Source organism: Oncorhynchus keta, unplaced genomic scaffold (assembly GCF_023373465.1).
Source record: "Oncorhynchus keta strain PuntledgeMale-10-30-2019 unplaced genomic scaffold, Oket_V2 Un_contig_6037_pilon_pilon, whole genome shotgun sequence".
NCBI classification, from domain to species: domain Eukaryota; kingdom Metazoa; phylum Chordata; class Actinopteri; order Salmoniformes; family Salmonidae; genus Oncorhynchus; species Oncorhynchus keta.
This window is the reverse complement of record NW_026288640.1, coordinates 27501-46782: the sequence shown is the minus strand read 5'-3', so window position 1 is coordinate 46782 and position 19282 is coordinate 27501. Positions and strand designations below refer to the sequence as shown.

At 42.0% G+C, this 19282-nt stretch overlaps 1 protein-coding gene and 2 long non-coding RNA genes across 7 annotated transcripts in view; 1 reads left to right on the top strand and 2 right to left on the bottom strand.

The window, feature by feature from the left end:
* Positions 1–15110: 15110 nt before the first annotated feature.
* Positions 15111–16536, bottom strand: LOC127925653 (uncharacterized). Of its 5 annotated transcripts, XR_008121711.1 has the most exons (4): positions 16074–16536; positions 15748–15833; positions 15452–15696; positions 15111–15400 (listed from the first exon to the last, which is right to left on the bottom strand). It is a non-coding gene; the product is annotated as an uncharacterized LOC127925653 (long non-coding RNA). The 5 variants fall into 5 exon arrangements; XR_008121707.1 differs by having other exon boundaries at positions 15111–15696; XR_008121710.1 differs by having other exon boundaries at positions 15111–15661.
* Positions 16332–16755, top strand: LOC127925652 (uncharacterized). The gene is made up of 2 exons (XR_008121706.1): positions 16332–16479; positions 16531–16755. It is a non-coding gene; the product is annotated as an uncharacterized LOC127925652 (long non-coding RNA).
* A 553-nt stretch (positions 16756–17308) lies between these two features.
* Positions 17309–19282, bottom strand: part of LOC118381779 (cytosolic Fe-S cluster assembly factor nubp1) — a gene marked incomplete at its 5' end in the record, with an annotated part of 29471 nt that continues 27497 nt past the window's right edge. The window contains one exon of the mRNA XM_052510654.1: positions 17309–17361. Coding sequence (XP_052366614.1) covers positions 17309–17361 — 53 coding nt within the window. The remainder of the gene's footprint in view (positions 17362–19282) is intronic.

Here is a 19282-nt window from a genome sequence, read left to right as displayed (position 1 = left end):
ACCATCCCTCTCCCCTCTGATGTCTCCTCCTTCCTCCCCTCTCCTCCCTCCTCCCCTCTTATGATCCCTCCTCCCCTCTCCTCCTTCCTCCCCGCTCTCATCCCTCCTGACCTCTCATCCTATCCTCCCCTCTCTAACTCCCTGACCTCCCCTATCCTCCCTCCTCCCCTCTCTCCTCCCTCCTCCCCTCTATCATCCTATGATCCTCCTTCCTGAATGACCATATCATTATCCCCTCTCTCTAACTGAATGACCCTATCATTATCCCCTCTCTACTCCTGAATCCTTCCATCCCCTCTCTCCTCCCTCCTCCCCTCTCTCCTCCTCCTGACCATATCCTCCTTCCTCCCTCTCCTCCTTCCTCCCCTCTCTCCTCCCTCCCATATCATCCCTGATGTCTCCTCCCCTCTCCTCCTTCCTCCTCCTCTCCTCCTTCCTCCCTCTCCTCCCTCCCTGAATGGACTCTCCCCTCCCTCCTCCCCTCTCTCCTCCCTCCTCTGAATGACCCCTCTCCTCCTTCCTCCCCTCTCCTCCTTCCTCCCCTCTCTCCTCCCTCCTCCCCTCTCCTCCCTCCTCCCCTCTCTCCTCCCTCCTCCCCTCTCTCCTCCCTCCTCCCCTCCCTCCTCCCCTCTCCTCCTTCCTCCCCTCTCCTCCTTCCTCCCCTCTCCTCCTTCCTCCCCTCTCATATCCCTCCTCCCCTCTGATGTCCTCCCTCCTCCCCTCTCCTCCTCCCTCCTCCCCTCTCTCCTCCTCCTTCCTCCCCTCTCTCCTCCTTCCTCCCTAACTCTCATCCTCCTTCCTCCCCTCTATCCCTCCTCCCCTCTCCTCCTTCCTCCCCTCTCTCCTGAATGACCTCCATTATCTCTCTCCTTCCTCCCCTCTCCTCCTCCTCCTCCCTCCTCTACTCCTGAATGACCTCCCTTCCTCCCCTCTCCTCCTTCCTCCCCTCTCTCCTCCTTCCTCCCCTCTCTCCTCCTTCCTCCCCTCTCTCCTCCTTCCATCCCCTCTCTCCTCCTTCCTCCCCTCTCCTCCTTCCTCCCCTCTCCTCCTCTATGTCTACTGCCTCTGATCTGGAGGACTCACTAAACAGAGAATATCCCTGGTCATAACTGATGACCATATCATTATGATGTCCTACTGCCTCTGATCTGGAGGACTCACTAAACAGAGAACATCCCTGGTCATCCCTACTGCCTCTGATCTGAGGACTCACTAAACAGAGAACATCCCTGGTCATCCCTACTGCTTCTGATCTGGAGGACTCACTAAACAGAGAACATCCCTGGTCATCCCTACTGCCTCTGATCTGGAGGACTCACTAAACAGAGAATATCCCTGGTCATCCCTACTGCCTCTGATCTGGAGGACTCACTAAACAGAGAACATCCCTGGTCATCCCTACTGCCTCTGATCTGGTGGACTCACTAAACAGAGAACATCCCTGGTCATCCCTACTGCCTCTGATCTGGTGGACTCACTAAACAGAGAACATCCCTGGTCATCCCTACTGCCTCTTATCTGGCAGACTCACTAAATAGAGAACATCTCTGGTCATCTCTACTGCCTCTGATCTGGTGGACTCACTAAACAGAGAACATCCCTGGTCATCCCTACTGCCTCTGATCTGGAGGACTCACTAAACAGAGAATATCCCTGGTCATCCCTACTGCCTCTGATCTGGAGGACTCACTAAACAGAGAACATCCCTGGTCATCCCTGATGCCTCTGATCTGGCGGACTCACTAAACAGAGAACATCCCTGGTCATCCCTACTGCCTCTGATCTGGCGGACTCACTAAACAGAGAACATCCCTGGTCATCCCTACTGCCTCTGATCTGGAGGACTCACTAAACAGAGAACATCCCTGGTCATCCCTACTGCCTCTGATCTGGAGGACTCACTAAACAGAGAACATCCCTGGTCATCCCTACTGCCTCTGATCTGGAGGACTCACTAAACAGAGAACATCCCTGGTCATCCCTACTGCCTCTGATCTGGAGGACTCACTAAACAGAGAACATCCCTGGTCATCCCTACTAGCTCTGATCTGGAGGACTCACTAAACACAAATGCTTTGTTTGTAAATGATGTCTGAGTGTTAGAATGTGCCCTTGGCTATACGTAATTTTTATTTTTTTAAACAATCGTGCCGTCCGGTTTGCTTAATATAAGGAATTTTAAATGATTTATACTTTTACTTCTGATACTTAAGTATCTGACAACAACTGGGGTCCGTGATCAGATTTCACTGCTCTCTTCCTGGGTGGGCACATCAATCCAACCTGCCTTGAACCTTGAACCTTGAACCCTCCTCATGACACAGTAGAAACAGGCTCTGTTACAGTCATTTTCTATTAAAAGGTGTCTTTACTCGAGTATAACAAATCGGGTCATTTTTCCAAGCACCGTCACCCCCCACCCACTCACCCACACCACCTCTCTGGTCTTTCAATCGGACTCAAATACCAAACCGCAGCTTTGACTCAAATCGAAACTAAACAAAGAGAACCAGTGTTATTTCAAGAGCTGCCGGTACGAACACACCTGACTTCCTGTAGATTGTAGAGAGATGACTGATTCTCTGGGGATACGTGTCTGCTAACTGAATGACCATATCATTATGTCTACTAACTGAATGACCATATCATTATGATGTCTACTAACTGAATGACCATATCATTATGATGTCTACTAACTGAATGACCATATCATTATGATGTCTACTAACTGAATGACCATATCATTATGATGTCTACTAACTGAATGACCATATCATTATGATGTCTACTAACTGAATGACCATATCATTATGATGTCTACTAACTGAATGACCATATCATTATGATGTCTACTAACTGAATGACCATATCATTATGATGTCTACTAACTGAATGACCATATCATTATGATGTCTACTAACTGAATGACCATATCATTATGATGTCTACTAACTGAATGACCATATCATTATGATGTCTACTAACTGAATGACCATATCATTATGATGTCTACTAACTGAATGACCATATCATTATGTCTACTAACTGAATGACCATATCATTATGTCTACTAACTGAATGACCATATCATTATGATGTCTACTAACTGAATGACCATATCATTATGATGTCTACTAACTGAATGACCATATCATTATGATGTCTACTAACTGAATGACCATATCATTATGATGTCTACTAACTGAATGACCATATCATTATGATGTCTACTAACTGAATGACCATATCATTATGATGTCTACTAACTGAATGACCATATCATTATGATGTCTACTAACTGAATGACCATATCATTATGATGTCTACTAACTGAATGACCATATCATTATGATGTCTACTAACTGAATGACCATATCATTATGATGTCTACTAACTGAATGACCATATCATTATGATGTCTACTAACTGAATGACCATATCATTATGATGTCTACTAACTGAATGACCATATCATTATGATGTCTACTAACTGAATGACCATATCATTATGATGTCTACTAACTGAATGACCATATCATTATGATGTCTACTAACTGAATGACCATATCATTATGATGTCTACTAACTGAATGACCATATCATTATGATGTCTACTAACTGAATGACCATATCATTATGATGTGTCTACTAACTGAATGACCATATCATTATGATGTCTACTAACTGAATGACCATATCATTATGATGTCTACTAACTGAATGACCATATCATTATGATGTCTACTAACTGAATGACCATATCATTATGATGTCTACTAACTGAATGACCATATCATTATGATGTCTACTAACTGAATGACCATATCATTATGATGTCTACTAACTGAATGACCATATCATTATGATGTCTACTAACTGAATGACCATATCATTATGATGTCTACTAACTGAATGACCAATATCATTATGATGTCTACTAACTGAATGACCATATCATTATGATGTCTACTAACTGAATGACCATATCATTATGATGTCTACTAACTGAATGACCATATCATTATGATGTCTACTAACTGAATGACCATATCATTATGATGTCTACTAACTGAATGACCATATCATTATGATGTCTACTAACTGAATGACCATATCATTATGATGTCTACTAACTGAATGACCATATCATTATGATGTCTACTAACTGAATGACCATATCATTATGATGTCTACTAACTGAATGACCATATCATTATGATGTCTACTAACTGAATGACCATATCATTATGATGTGACTACTAACTGAATGACCATATCATTATGATGTCTACTAACTGAATGACCATATCATTATGATGTCTACTAACTGAATGATCCTATAATGACCATTATCTACTAACTGAATGACCATATCATTACTACTAACTGAATGACCATATCATTATGATGTCTACTAACTGAATGACCATATCATTATGATGTCTACTAACTGAATGACCATATCATTATGATGTCTACTAACTGAATGACCATATCATTATGATGTCTACTAACTGAATGACCATATCATTATGATGTCTACTAACTGAATGACCATATCATTATGATGTCTACTAACTGAATGACCATATCATTATGATGTCTACTAACTGAATGACCATATCATTATGATGTCTACTAACTGAATGACCATATCATTATGATGTCTACTAACTGAATGACCATATCATTATGATGTCTACTAACTGAATGACCATATCATTATGATGTCTACTAACTGAATGACCATATCATTATGTCTACTAACTGAATGACCATATCATATCTATAACTGAATGTATCATTATGTCTACTAACTGAATGACCATATCATTATGATGTCTACTAACTGAATGACCATATCATTATGATGTCTACTAACTGAATGACCATATCATTATGATGTCTACTAACTGAATGACCATATCATTATGATGTCTACTAACTGAATGACCATATCATTATGATGTCTACTAACTGAATGACCATATCATTATGATGTCTACTAACTGAATGACCATATCATTATGATGTCTACTAACTGAATGACCATATCATTATGATGTCTACTAACTGAATGACCATATCATTATGATGTCTACTAACTGAATGACCATATCATTATGATGTCTACTAACTGAATGACCATATCATTATGATGTCTACTAACTGAATGACCATATCATTATGATGTCTACTAACTGAATGACCATATCATTATGATGTCTACTAACTGAATGACCATATCATTATGATGTCTACTAACTGAATGACCATATCATTATGATGTCTACTAACTGAATGACCATATCATTATGATGTCTACTAACTGAATGACCATATCATTATGATGTCTACTAACTGAATGACCATATCATTATGATGTCTACTAACTGAATGACCATATCATTATGATGTCTACTAACTGAATGACCATATCATTATCATGAATGATGTCTACTAACTGAATGACCATATCATTATGATGTCTACTAACTGAATGACCATATCATTATGATGTCTACTAACTGAATGACCATATCATTATGATGTCTACTAACTGAATGACCATATCATTATGATGTCTACTAACTGAATGACCATATCATTATGATGTCTACTAACTGAATGACCATATCATTATGATGTCTACTAACTGAATGACCATATCATTATGATGTCTACTAACTGAATGACCATATCATTATGATGTCTACTAACTGAATGACCATATCATTATGATGTCTACTAACTGAATGACCATATCATTATGATGTCTACTAACTGAATGACCATATCATTATGATGTCTACTAACTGAATGACCATATCATTATTATGTCTACTAACTGAATGACCATATCATTATGATGTCTACTAACTGAATGACCATATCATTATGATGTCTACTAACTGAATGACCATATCATTATGATGTCTACTAACTGAATGACCATATCATTATGATGTCTACTAACTGAATGACCATATCATTATGATGTCTACTAACTGAATGACCATATCATTATGATGTCTACTAACTGAATGACCATATCATTATGATGTCTACTAACTGAATGACCATATCATTATGATGTCTACTAACTGAATGACCATATCATTATGATGTCTACTAACTGAATGACCATATCATTATGATGTCTACTAACTGAATGACCATATCATTATGATGTCTACTAACTGAATGACCATATCATTATGATGTCTACTAACTGAATGACCATATCATTATGATGTCTACTAACTGAATGACCATATCATTATGATGTCTACTAACTGAATGACCATATCATTATGATGTCTACTAACTGAATGACCATATCATTATGATGTCTACTAACTGAATGACCATATCATTATGATGTCTACTAACTGAATGACCATATCATTATGATGTCTACTAACTGAATGACCATATCATTATGATGTCTACTAACTGAATGACCATATCATTATGATGTCTACTAACTGAATGACCATATCATTATGATGTCTACTAACTGAATGACCATATCATTATGATGTCTACTAACTGAATGACCATATCATTATGATGTCTACTAACTGAATGACCATATCATTATGATGTCTACTAACTGAATGACCATATCATTATGATGTCTACTAACTGAATGACCATATCATTATGATGTCTATGCTGAATGACCATATCATTATGAATGACCATATCATTATGATGTCTACTAACTGAATGACCATATCATTATGATGTCTACTAACTGAATGACCATATCATTATGATGTCTACTAACTGAATGACCATATCATTATGATGTCTACTAACTGAATGACCATATCATTATGATGTCTACTAACTGAATGACCATATCATTATGATGTCTACTAACTGAATGACCATATCATTATGATGTCTACTAACTGAATGACCATATCATTATGATGTCTACTAACTGAATGACCATATCATTATGATGTCTACTAACTGAATGACCATATCATTATGATGTCTACTAACTGAATGACCATATCATTATGATGTCTACTAACTGAATGACCATATCATTATGATGTCTACTAACTGAATGACCATATCATTATGATGTCTACTAACTGAATGACCATATCATTATGATGTCTACTAACTGAATGACCATATCATTATGATGTCTACTAACTGAATGACCATATCATTATGATGTCTACTAACTGAATGACCATATCATTATGATGTCTACTAACTGAATGACCATATCATTATGATGTCTACTAACTGAATGACCATATCATTATGATGTCTACTAACTGAATGACCATATCATTATGATGTCTACTAACTGAATGACCATATCATTATGATGTCTACTAACTGAATGACCATATCATTACTAACTGATGTCTACTAACTGAATGACCATATCATTATGATGTCTACTAACTGAATGACCATATCATTATGATGTCTACTAACTGAATGACCATATCATTATGATGTCTACTAACTGAATGACCATATCATTATGATGTCTACTAACTGAATGACCATATCATTATGATGTCTACTAACTGAATGACCATATCATTATGATGTCTACTAACTGAATGACCATATCATTATGATGTCTACTAACTGAATGACCATATCATTATGATGTCTACTAACTGAATGACCATATCATTATGTCTACTAACTGAATGACCATATCATTATGATGTCTACTAACTGAATGACCATATCATTATGATGTCTACTAACTGAATGACCATATCATTATGTCTACTAACTGAATGACCATATCATTATGATGTCTACTAACTGAATGACCATATCATTATGATGTCTACTAACTGAATGACCATATCATTATGATGTCTACTAACTGAATGACCATATCATTATGATGTCTACTAACTGAATGACCATATCATTATGATGTCTACTAACTGAATGACCATATCATTATGATGTCTACTAACTGAATGACCATATCATTATGATGTCTACTAACTGAATGACCATATCATTATGATGTCTACTAACTGAATGACCATATCATTATGATGTCTACTAACTGAATGACCATATCATTATGTCTACTAACTGAATGACCATATCATTATGATGTCTACTAACTGAATGACCATATCATTATGATGTCTACTAACTGAATGACCATATCATTATGATGTCTACTAACTGAATGACCATATCATTATGATGTCTACTAACTGAATGACCATATCATTATGATGTCTACTAACTGAATGACCATATCATTATGATGTCTACTAACTGAATGACCATATCATTATGATGTCTATAACTGAATGATTTATCATAGGATGTCGTTGGATGTTTTCTGTCGTTCGATGTGTCTACTAACTGAATGACCATATCTGTGGTTTTACTATTCTGGAAAATACATCACTTTCTACTAACTGAATGACTTCTGATTTCACTTCACTATTTTAATACAGTGGAATAGTAGTCTTACCCAATCTGTAATCTAGATTATGAGAAAAACCGAATGGTATATCATTAGATGTCTGGGACTGCAACACACACACACTTTCTTAAGAAAACTCAAATGACCATATGACAGTAGATGTCTACTAACTGAATGACAACCTGACGTTTATCTTCATAGGATAATAAAACATCAATGACTGATGGCCCCTAACATTATAGTCTACTGAACTGAATGACCATAACATCCCCAGTAGTCTACTGAACTGAATGATCCCCAGTAGTCTACTAACGTGAACATCTACTAACTGAATGACCATATCATTATGATGTCTACTAACTGAATGACCATATCATTATGATGTCTACTAACTCTATATCATTATGATGTCTACTAACTGAATAACATCCCCATGTCTACTAACTGAATGACCATATCATTATCTACTAACATCCCCAGTATCATTATGATGTCTACTAACTACTGAACGTGACCATATCCCCATTCTACTGTCTACTAATGTCTACTAACTGAATGACCATAACATCCCCATAGTCTACTGATGTGACCTACATAAGTCTACTGATCATTATGATGTCTACTAACTGAATGACCATATCATTAGTGTCTACTAACTGAATGACCATATCACTATGATGTCTACTAACTGAATGACCATATCATTAGTAGTCTATGAACGAATGGCCATATCATTATGTAGTCTACTAACTGAATGTCTACCTGAATGACCATATCCCCAGTAGTCTACTGAACTGAATGACCATATCAGTAGTCTACTAACTGAATGACCATATCATTATGATGTCTACTAACTGAATGACCATATCAACCTACTGATGTCTACTAACTGAATGACCATATCATTATGATGTCTACTAACTGAATGAATATCCCCAGTAGTCTACTGAACGTGACCATATCATTATAGTCTACTGAACTGAATGACCATATCATCCCCATGTCTACTAACTGAATGACCAACATCCCCAGTATCATACTGATGTCTGGCTAACTGAATGATCCCCATAGTCTACTGAACTGGCCCGACCATATCCCCAGTGTCTACTAACTGAATGACCATATCATCCCCATGTCTACTAACTGAATGAACATATCAGTAGTCTACTAACTGAATGACCATATCATCCCCATAGTCTACTAACTGAATGACATCCCCATAGTCTACTGAACTGAATGACCCCAGTAGTCTACTAACTGAATGGCCATATCATTATAGTCTACTGACTGAATGACCATATCATTAGTGTCTACTAACTGAATGACCATATCAGTATGATGTCTACTAACTGTGGCCATAACATTATGAGTAAACCTAATGACTGAATGACCATATCATTATGATGTCTACTAACTGAATGTAATCATCCCCATTAGTCTACTAACTGAATGACCATATCATCCCCATATGTCTACTGACTGAATGACATCCCCAGTATGTCTACTAACTGAATGACCATATCATTATGATGTCTACTAACTCCCCATAACATACTGAACGTGGCCATAACATCCCCAGTATGTCTACTGAACTTATGATGTCTAATGGCCATATAACATCCCCAGATAGTCTACTGAACGTGGCTATCCTGGTAACATCCCAGTAGTCTACTGAACTGGACCATATCATCCCCATAGTCTACTAACTGAATGACCATATCATTATGTCTACTAACTGTCCATATCATTATGATGTCTACTAACTGAATGACCATATCATTATGAGTAGTCTACTAACTGAATGACCATAACATTATAGTCTACTGACGAATGGCCATAACATCCCCAGTAGTCTACTGAACGTGGCCCTGAATGAACATCCCCAGTAGTCTACTGAACGTGGCCCGATGTAACATCCCATATCAGTAGTCTACTGAACTGGACCATAACATCCCCAGTAGTCTACTGAACGTGGCCATAACATCCCCAGTAGTCTACTAACTGAATGCCCATATCATCCCCAGTAGTCTACTGACTGTGGCCATATAACATCCCCATAGTCTACTGAACTGAATGACCATATCATTAGTAGTCTACTAACGAATGGCCATAACATCCCCAGTAGTCTACTAACTGAATGACCACGTGATGTCTACTAACTGAATGAACATATCATTAGTAGTCTACTGAACTGAATGTAACATATCATTATGTCTACTGAACGAATGGCCATATCATTATAGTCTACTGAACGAATGGCCATAATTATGACCAGTAGTCTATCTGATGTCTACTAACATCCATATCATTAACCTACTGAACGTGGCCATATCATTAGTACCTACTGAATGACCATAACATCCCCAGTAGTCTACTGAACGTGACCATATCATAGCCTAACTGAATGACCATATCATTATGGTAACATCCCCATTATGTCTACTAACTGAATGACCATATCATCCCCAGTAACCTACTGAATGACCATATCATCCCCATAGTCTACTGAACTGAATGACCATATCATTAGTGTCTACTGAACTGAATGACCATATCATCCCCAGTAGTCTACTAACTGAATGACCATATCATTATGATAGTCTACTGAACTGTGACCATATCATTAGTAGTCTACTGAACGTGGACCATAACATTATATGTCTACTGAACGTGGCCCCGGTAACATCCCCAGTAGTCTACTAACTGAATGACCATATCATTATAGTCTACTGAACGTGGCCATAACATTATGAGTAACCTACTGAATGGCCATATCATCCCCAGTATGTCTACTGAACGTGAATGAACATATCATTATGTCTACTAACTGAATGGCCATAACATTAGTAACTACTGAATGACCATATCATTATGTCTACTAACTGAATGGCCATATCATTATGTCTACTAACTGAATGACCATATCATTATGTCTACTAACTGGCCCCCGGTAACATCCCATTATGTCTACTAACTGAATGACCATATCCCCATTAGTCTACTAACTGAATGTAACATCCCCAGTGTCTACTGAACTGTGACCATATCATTATGTCTACAATCCCCAGTGTCTACTGAACGTGGCCCCGGTAACATCCAGTAGTCTACTGAATGACCATGGCCCGGTAACATCCCCAGTAGTCTACTGAGACGTGGCTGATTGTAACATCCCCAGTAGTCTACTGAACGTGTTTTCTGTCGTTCTGATGTAACATAACAGTAACCTACTTAACTGGCCCTGTAACGTCCCCAGTAGTCTACTGAATGTGGCTGGTAACGCTCCCCAGTAGTCTTACTAACGTTTAATACTTGGAATAGTAGTACACAGCTACTGAACGTGGTCCCCGGTAACATCCCCAGTAGTCTACTAGAACGTGGCCCCCGAAAACATCCCCAGTAGTCTACTGAACGTGGCCCTGTAACATCCCCAGTAGTCTACTGAACGTGGCCCCAGTAAATTCCCAGTAGTCTACTGAACGTGGCTCCGGTAACATCCCCAGTAACCTACTGAACGTGGCCCCCGGTAACATCCCCAGTAGTCTACTGAACGTGGCCCCGGTAACATCCCCAGTAGTCTACTGAACGTGGCCCCGGTAACATCCCCAGTAGTCTACTGAACGTGGCCCCGGTAACATCCCCAGTAACCTACTGAACGTGGCCCCGGTAACATCCCCAGTAACCTACTGAACGTGGCCCCGGTAACATCCCCAGTAGTCTACTGAACGTGGCCCCGGTAACATCCCCAGTAGTCTACTGAACGTGGCCCCGGTAACATCCCCAGTAGTCTACTGAACGTGGCCCCGGTAACATCCCCAGTAGTCTACTGAACGTGGCCCTGGTAACATCCCCAGTAGTCTACTGAACGTGGCCCCGGTAACATCCCCAGTAGTCTACTGAACGTGGCCCCGGTAACATCCCCAGTAGTCTACTGAACGTGGCCCCGGTAACATCCCCAGTAGTCTACTGAACGTGGCCCCGGTAACATCCCCAGTAGTCTACTGAACGTGACCCCGGTAACATCCCCAGTAGTCTACTGAACGTGACCCCGGTAACATCCCCAGTAGTCTACTGAACGTGACCCCGGTAACATCCCCAGTAGTCTACTGAACGTGGCCCCGGTAACATCCCCAGTAACCTACTGAACGTGGCCCAGATTGCCCCGTCCATCCCATTAATTGGGCGACGTTTTTGCCAATTTTGTTACAGGACTTGAGGTTAAAATGCTCTAAATTATGAGGACTTGAGGTTAAAATGCTCTAAATTACGAGAACTTGAGGTTAAAATGCTCTAAATTACGAGGACTTGAGGTTAAAATGCTCTAAATTACGAGGACTTGAGGTTAAAATGCTCTAAATTACGAGGACTTGAGGTTAAAATGCTCTAAATTACGAGGACTTGAGGTTAAAATGCTCTAAATTACGAGGACTTGAGGTTAAAATGCTCTAAATTACGAGGACTTGAGGTTAAAATGCTCTAAATTACGAGGACTTGAGGTTAAAATGCTCTAAATTACGAGGACTTGAGGTTAAAATGCTCTAAATTACGAGGACTCGAAAGATGAGACGTTCAGAGTAATCAAATCAATACCGCGTTGATGTCATACAAGACAAAACAAACAAACGCACCCGAGTCCAAATGTGCATCAATAATCATAAAAGTCCCGTCATTAAAAACAGTGTCGCCGTTTATAATCACTGTGTTAGACGTACAATGACTAGATGACACGGTGTCATACCCTGGGTTGTTTCCCATCACAATAAGCAGTGGTTTGTTGTATTGTGAAGGAAAATTTGCAGCAAGACTCCATTCTACAAGTACACGAAATGTACCATCTGCTTTCCCTGAATCGCTTCGTGAAAGCCTAACGCTTAAAATCAGATTGAAAACATTAGCCAATAAAACACCTCTGGTTGTGATTGGGAGTCCCGTTTAAAACATTAGCCAATAGGGCGGCGCATAATTGGCCCAGAGGTAGGCCCGTCAATGTAAAGATAATAATGTTTCTTCACTGATTTGCTTAGTTAAATAAAAAAAAAAATAAAAAAAATAAAAAAATGCTTTCAAATCATGCCCAATATTGCGATTTTATAAATGGTCTGTTTTTGGGATTGAGTAAAACAACAGTAATTGTGTGATGGAGGAGATGCAGGGTTGTGTTCCAAACAGAATCACCCCCCAGTGTGCCTGCTCTAGTTCCTCAACTGCACAGCAAGGAGAGATTAAAGGAGATACAGGGTTGGGTTCCAAACAGAATCACCCCCCAGTGTGCCTGCTCTAGTTCCTCAACTGCACAGCTAGGAGAGATTTTTAAAAAGACCTTAAAAAAAGACTTATTTGAGTCATAAAAGTACATTGAAATGACTTTAGGTACTGTGTGTACACTTATTAAGAGAGTCTTGTGTCAGGTGAACAGTTGTGTCCTCACCTTTGGTCTAATCATTTCCCCATAATCTACAAACTGTTCCCATAATCTCCAAACTGTCCCCATAATCTCCAAACTGTCCCCATAATCTCCAAACTGTTCCCATAATCTACAAACTGTCCCCATAATCTACAAACTGTCCCCATAATCTACAAACTGTCCCCATAATCTACAAACTGTTCCCCATAATCTACAAACCGTCCCCATAATCTACAAACTGTCCCCATAATCTACAAACTGTTCCCATAATCTACAAACTGTTCCCAAATCTACAAACTGTCCCCATAATCTACAAACTGTCCCCATAATCTCCAAACCGTCACCAAATCTAAAACTGTTCCCATAATCTCCAAACTGTTCCCATAATCTAAACAAACTGTTCCCATAATCTACAAACTGTCCCCATAATCTACAAACTGTCCCCATAATCTACAAACCGTCCCCATAATCTACAAACTGTTCCCATAATCTACAAACTGTCCCCATAATCTCCAAACTGTCCCCATAATCTCCAAACCGTCCCCATAATCTCCAAACTGTCCCCATAATCTCCAAACTGTCCCCATAATCTCCAAACTGTCCCCATAATCTCCAAACTGTCCCCATAATCTCCAAACCGTCCCCATAATCTCCAAACTGTCCCCATAATCTCCAAACTGTCCCCATAATCTCCATAATCTCCAAACTGTCCCCATAATCTACAAACTGTCCCCATAATCTCCAAACTGTCCCCATAATCTCCAAACTTCCCCATAATCTCAAACTGTCCCCATAATCTCAAACCGTCCCCATAATCTCCAAACCCTCCCCATAATCTCCAAACTGTCCCCATAATCTCCAAACCGTCCCCATAATCTCCAAACTGTCCCCATAATCTCCAAACCGTCCCCATAATCTCCAAACTGTCCCCATAATCTCCAAACTGTCCCCATAATCTCCAAACTGTCCCCATAATCTCCAAACTGTCCCCATAATCTCCAAACTGTCCCCATAATCTACAAACCCCCATAATCTCCAAACTGTCCCCATAATCTCCAAACCGTCCCCATAATCTCCAAACTGTCCCCATAATCTCCAAACTGTCCCCATAATCTACAAACTCTCCCATAATCTACAAACTGTCCCCATAATCCCCATAATCTCCAAATCTCCAAACCGTCCCCATAATCTCCAAACTGTCCCCATAATCTACAAACTGTCCCCATAATCTCCAAACCGTCCCATAATCTCCAAACTGTCCCCATAATCTCCAAACTGTTCCCATAATCTCCAAACTGTTGCCATAATCTCCAAACAGTCACCATAATCTCCAAATTGTCCCCATAATCCCCAAACGGTTCTTTAAAAAAATTATTCTACTATGTTTATGCATCCCATGTTTCTTCTGTAAGAAACCTTCCAGATTAGCCCCGTCTATAAAAGCCAATCCCCTTCCAGATTAGCCCCGTCTATAAAAGCCAATCCCCACCCGGGTAAGAAACCTTCCAGATTAGCCCCGTCTATAAAAGCCAATCCCCACCCGGGTAAGAAACCTTCCAGATGAGCCCCGTCTATAAAAGCCAATCCCCACCCGGGTAAGAAACCTTCCAGATTAGCCCCGTCTATAAAAGCCAATCCCCTTCCAGATTAGCCCCGTCTATAAAAGCCAATCCCCTTCCAGATTAGCCCCGTCTATAAAAGCCAATCCCCTTCCAGATTAGCCCCGTCTATAAAAGCCAATCCCCTTCCAGATTAGCCCCGTCTATAAAAGCCAATCCCCTTCCAGATTAGCCCCGTCTATAAAAGCCAATCCCCTTCCAGATTAGCCCCGTCTATAAAAGCCAATCCCCTTCCAGATTAGCCACGTCTATAAAAGCCAATCCCCACCCGGGTAAGAAACCTTCCAGATTAGCCCCGTCTATAAAAGCCAATCCCCTTCCAGATGAGCCCCGTCTATAAAAGCCAATCCCCATCCGGGTAAGAAACCTTCAGATGAGCCCCGTCTATAAAAGCCAATCCCCACCCAGATGAGCCCCCTATAAAAGCCAATCCCCTTTCAGATGAGAAACCTTTCCAGATTAGCCCCGTCTATAAAAGCCAATCCCCTTCCAGATGAGCCCCGTCTATAAAAGCCAATCCCCTTCCAGATGAGCCCCGTCTATAAAAGCCAATCCCCTTCCAGATGAGCCCCGTCTATAAAAGCCAATCCCCACCCGGGTAAGAAACCTTCCAGATGAGCCCCGTCTATAAAAGCCAATCCCCTTCCAGATGAGCCCCGTCTATAAAAGCCAATCCCCACCCGGGTAAGAAACCTTCCAGATGAGCCCCGTCTATAAAAGCCAATCCCCACCCGGGTAAAAGGTTGATAGTTCACCCAGGACATGAGGGAGGACATTGACTTGCAAGGTGTTGGACAACAACAACAAGATGTATTATTTAGTGTCCAGGTAAAACAAACATAAAGATTAAAGGATTACCATCTTACTTGGTCCCAAGACTGGAAGGAAATCAAAATATCATTTCAGGTGAACTATCAATAAAACATTTTAAAAAAGGTTGTGAGGAGTTGTGATACTAAAGAGCTGTACACATATTGACAAGCAAGTCTCAGAGTAACATAATCTAGGATCAGGTCCCATATTCACAAACAGTCTCAGAGGAACAGAACTGGGTCTAGGATCAGGTCCCATATTCACAAACAGTCTCAGAGTAACAGAACTGAACTGGGTCTAGGATCAGGTCCCATATTCACAAACAGTCTCAGAGGAACAGAACTGAACTGGGTCTAGGATCAGGTCCCATATTCACAAACAGTCTCAGAGTAACAGAACTGAACTGGGTCTAGGATCAGGTCCCATATTCACAAACAGTCTCAGAGGAACAGAACTGGGTCTAGGATCAGGTCCCATATTCACAAACAGTCTCAGAGGAACAGAACTGAACTGGGTCTAGGATCAGGTCCCATATTCACAAACAGTCTCAGAGTAACAGAACTGAACTGGGTCTAGGATCAGGTCCCATATTCACAAACAGTCTCAGAGGAACTGAACTGGGTCTAGGATCAGGTCCCATATTCACAAACAGTCTCAGAGGACACATTGTGAATGGGGGGGATCCTAACCTTACATCAGGTGTCCTACTCTGAGACACATCTGTGGAACTGAACTCAGGGTCCTAGGACACAGGACTCATATTCCTACTCTCAGTAAGACACATTGTGAATGGGGGGGGTCCTAACCTTACATCAGGTGTCCTACTCTGAGACACATTGTGAATGGGGGGAGTCCTAACCTTACATCAGGTGTCCTACTCTGAGACACATTGTGAATGGGGGGGTCCTGATCCTAAATCAGTTTCTAAACCAGAGCATGTGATTCATTCAGTCATCAGACAGCAGGGACCCTCGAACATGTGATCCGTCCCTGGCATCCAGAGCAACATGGCGGCCTCCAGACTGGCTTCTAGCCAGCACTCTCCTCCCGTGTCACATGGGACAAGCAGTAGGCCTGGATACCTGGATACAACGTGAGGGGGGAGGAGAGGGAGAGGGAGAGAGGGAAGGAGAGAGATGGTAGGGGGGAGGGGAGAGGGAGGAGGGGAGGAGGGAGGGAGGGAGGGAGGGAGGGAAGGGAGGGAGGGAAGGAGGAGAGGGTCGAGGGGAAGGAGGGAGGGGAGGGGAGGTAGGGAGGGAGGGAGAGAGATGGGAGGGGAGGGAGGGAGGGAGGGGGGAGGAAAGAGGACATATCAGATATATGGTTTGATAATATGAAGGCGTTAGATGTATCACTGTAACGTCAAACTGCCGGAGCGAGTCCCACTTCCCCTGGTTGAGCCCCCCTACACTTGGTACCAACTCGTGACCTCCTGTCTCTCAAAACAAGACAGCTCCTTTTCAAGAGTCTTACCCTGATCACCCCCCGACTTGATTAAACCTCGATTTCATTTCCTGATATCAATGTTATAATTGTTCCAACTTCCTCTGGTACAGAATCTCTTCCTCTTTAACTCCGTTACAACACAAGTAAACAAATGTGTCCCTGTCTGTGTCCCTGTCTGTGTCCCTGTCTGTGTCCCTGTCTGTGTCCCTGTCTGTGTCCCTGTCTGTGTCCCTGTCTGTGTCCCTGTCTGTGTCCCTGTCTGTGTCTCTGTCTGTGTCCCTGTCTGTGTCCCTGTGTGTGCTGTCTGTCTCTGTCTGTGTCCCTGTCTGTGTCCTGTCTGTGTCCCTGTCTGTGTCCCTGTCTGTGTCCCTGTCTGTGTCCCTGTCTGTGTCTCTGTCTGTGTCTCTGTCTGTGTCCCTGTCTGTGTCCCTGTCTGTGTCCCTGTCTGTGTCCCTGTCTGTGTCCCTGTCTGTGTCCCTGTCTGTGTCTGTGTCCCTGTCTGTGTCCCTGTCTGTGTCCCTGTCTGTGTCTCTGTCTGTGTCTCTGTCTGTGTCCCTGTCCTGTCTGTGTCCCTGTCTGTGTCCCTGTCTGTGTCCCTGTCTGTGTCCTGTCTGTGTCCCTGTCCGTGTCCTGTCCGTGTCTCTGTCTCTGTCCCTGTCTGTGTCCCTGTCTGTGTCCCTGTCTGTGTCCCTGTCTGTGTCCCTGTCTGTGTCCCTGTCTGTGTCCCTGTCTGTGTCCCTGTCTGTGTCTCTGTCTGTGTCTCTGTCTGTGTCTCTGTCTGTGTCCCTGTCTGTGTCCCTGTCTGTGTCTCTGTCTGTGTCCCTGTCTGTGTCTCTGTCTGTGTCCCTGTCTGTGTCCCTGTCTGTGTCCCTGTCTGTGTCTCTGTCTGTGTCTCTGTCTGTGTCCCTGTCTGTGTCCCTGTCTGTGTCTCTGTCTGTGTCCCTGTCTGTGTCCCTGTCTGTGTCCCTGTCTGTGTCCCTGTCTGTGTCCCTGTCTGTGTCCCTGTCTGTGTCTCTGTCTGTGTCCCTGTCTGTGTCTCTGTCTGTGTCTCTGTCTGTGTCCCTGTCTGTGTCCCTGTCTGTGTCTCTGTCTGTGTCTCTGTCTGTGTCCCTGTCTGTGTCTCTGTCTGTGTCCCTGTCTGTGTCCCTGTCTGTGTCCCTGTCTGTGTCTCTGTCTGTGTCCCTGTCTGTGTCCCTGTCTGTGTCCCTGTCTGTGTCCCTGTCTGTGTCCCTGTCTGTGTCCCTGTCTGTGTCCCTGTCTGTGTCCCTGTCTGTGTCCCTGTCTGTGTCCCTGTCTGTGTCCCTGTCTGTGTCCCTGTCTCTGTCTCTGTCTGTGTCTCTGTCTGTGTCTCTGTCTGTCTGTGTCCCTGTCTGTGTCCCTGTCTGTGTCCCTGTCTGTGTCTCTGTCTGTGTCCCTGTCTGTGTCCCTGTCTGTGTCTCTGTCTGTGTCCCTGTCTGTGTCTCTGTCTGTGTCCCTGTCTGTGTCCCTGTCTGTGTCTCTGTCTGTGTCTCTGTCTGTGTCCCTGTCTGTGTCCCTGTCTGTGTCCCTGTCTGTGTC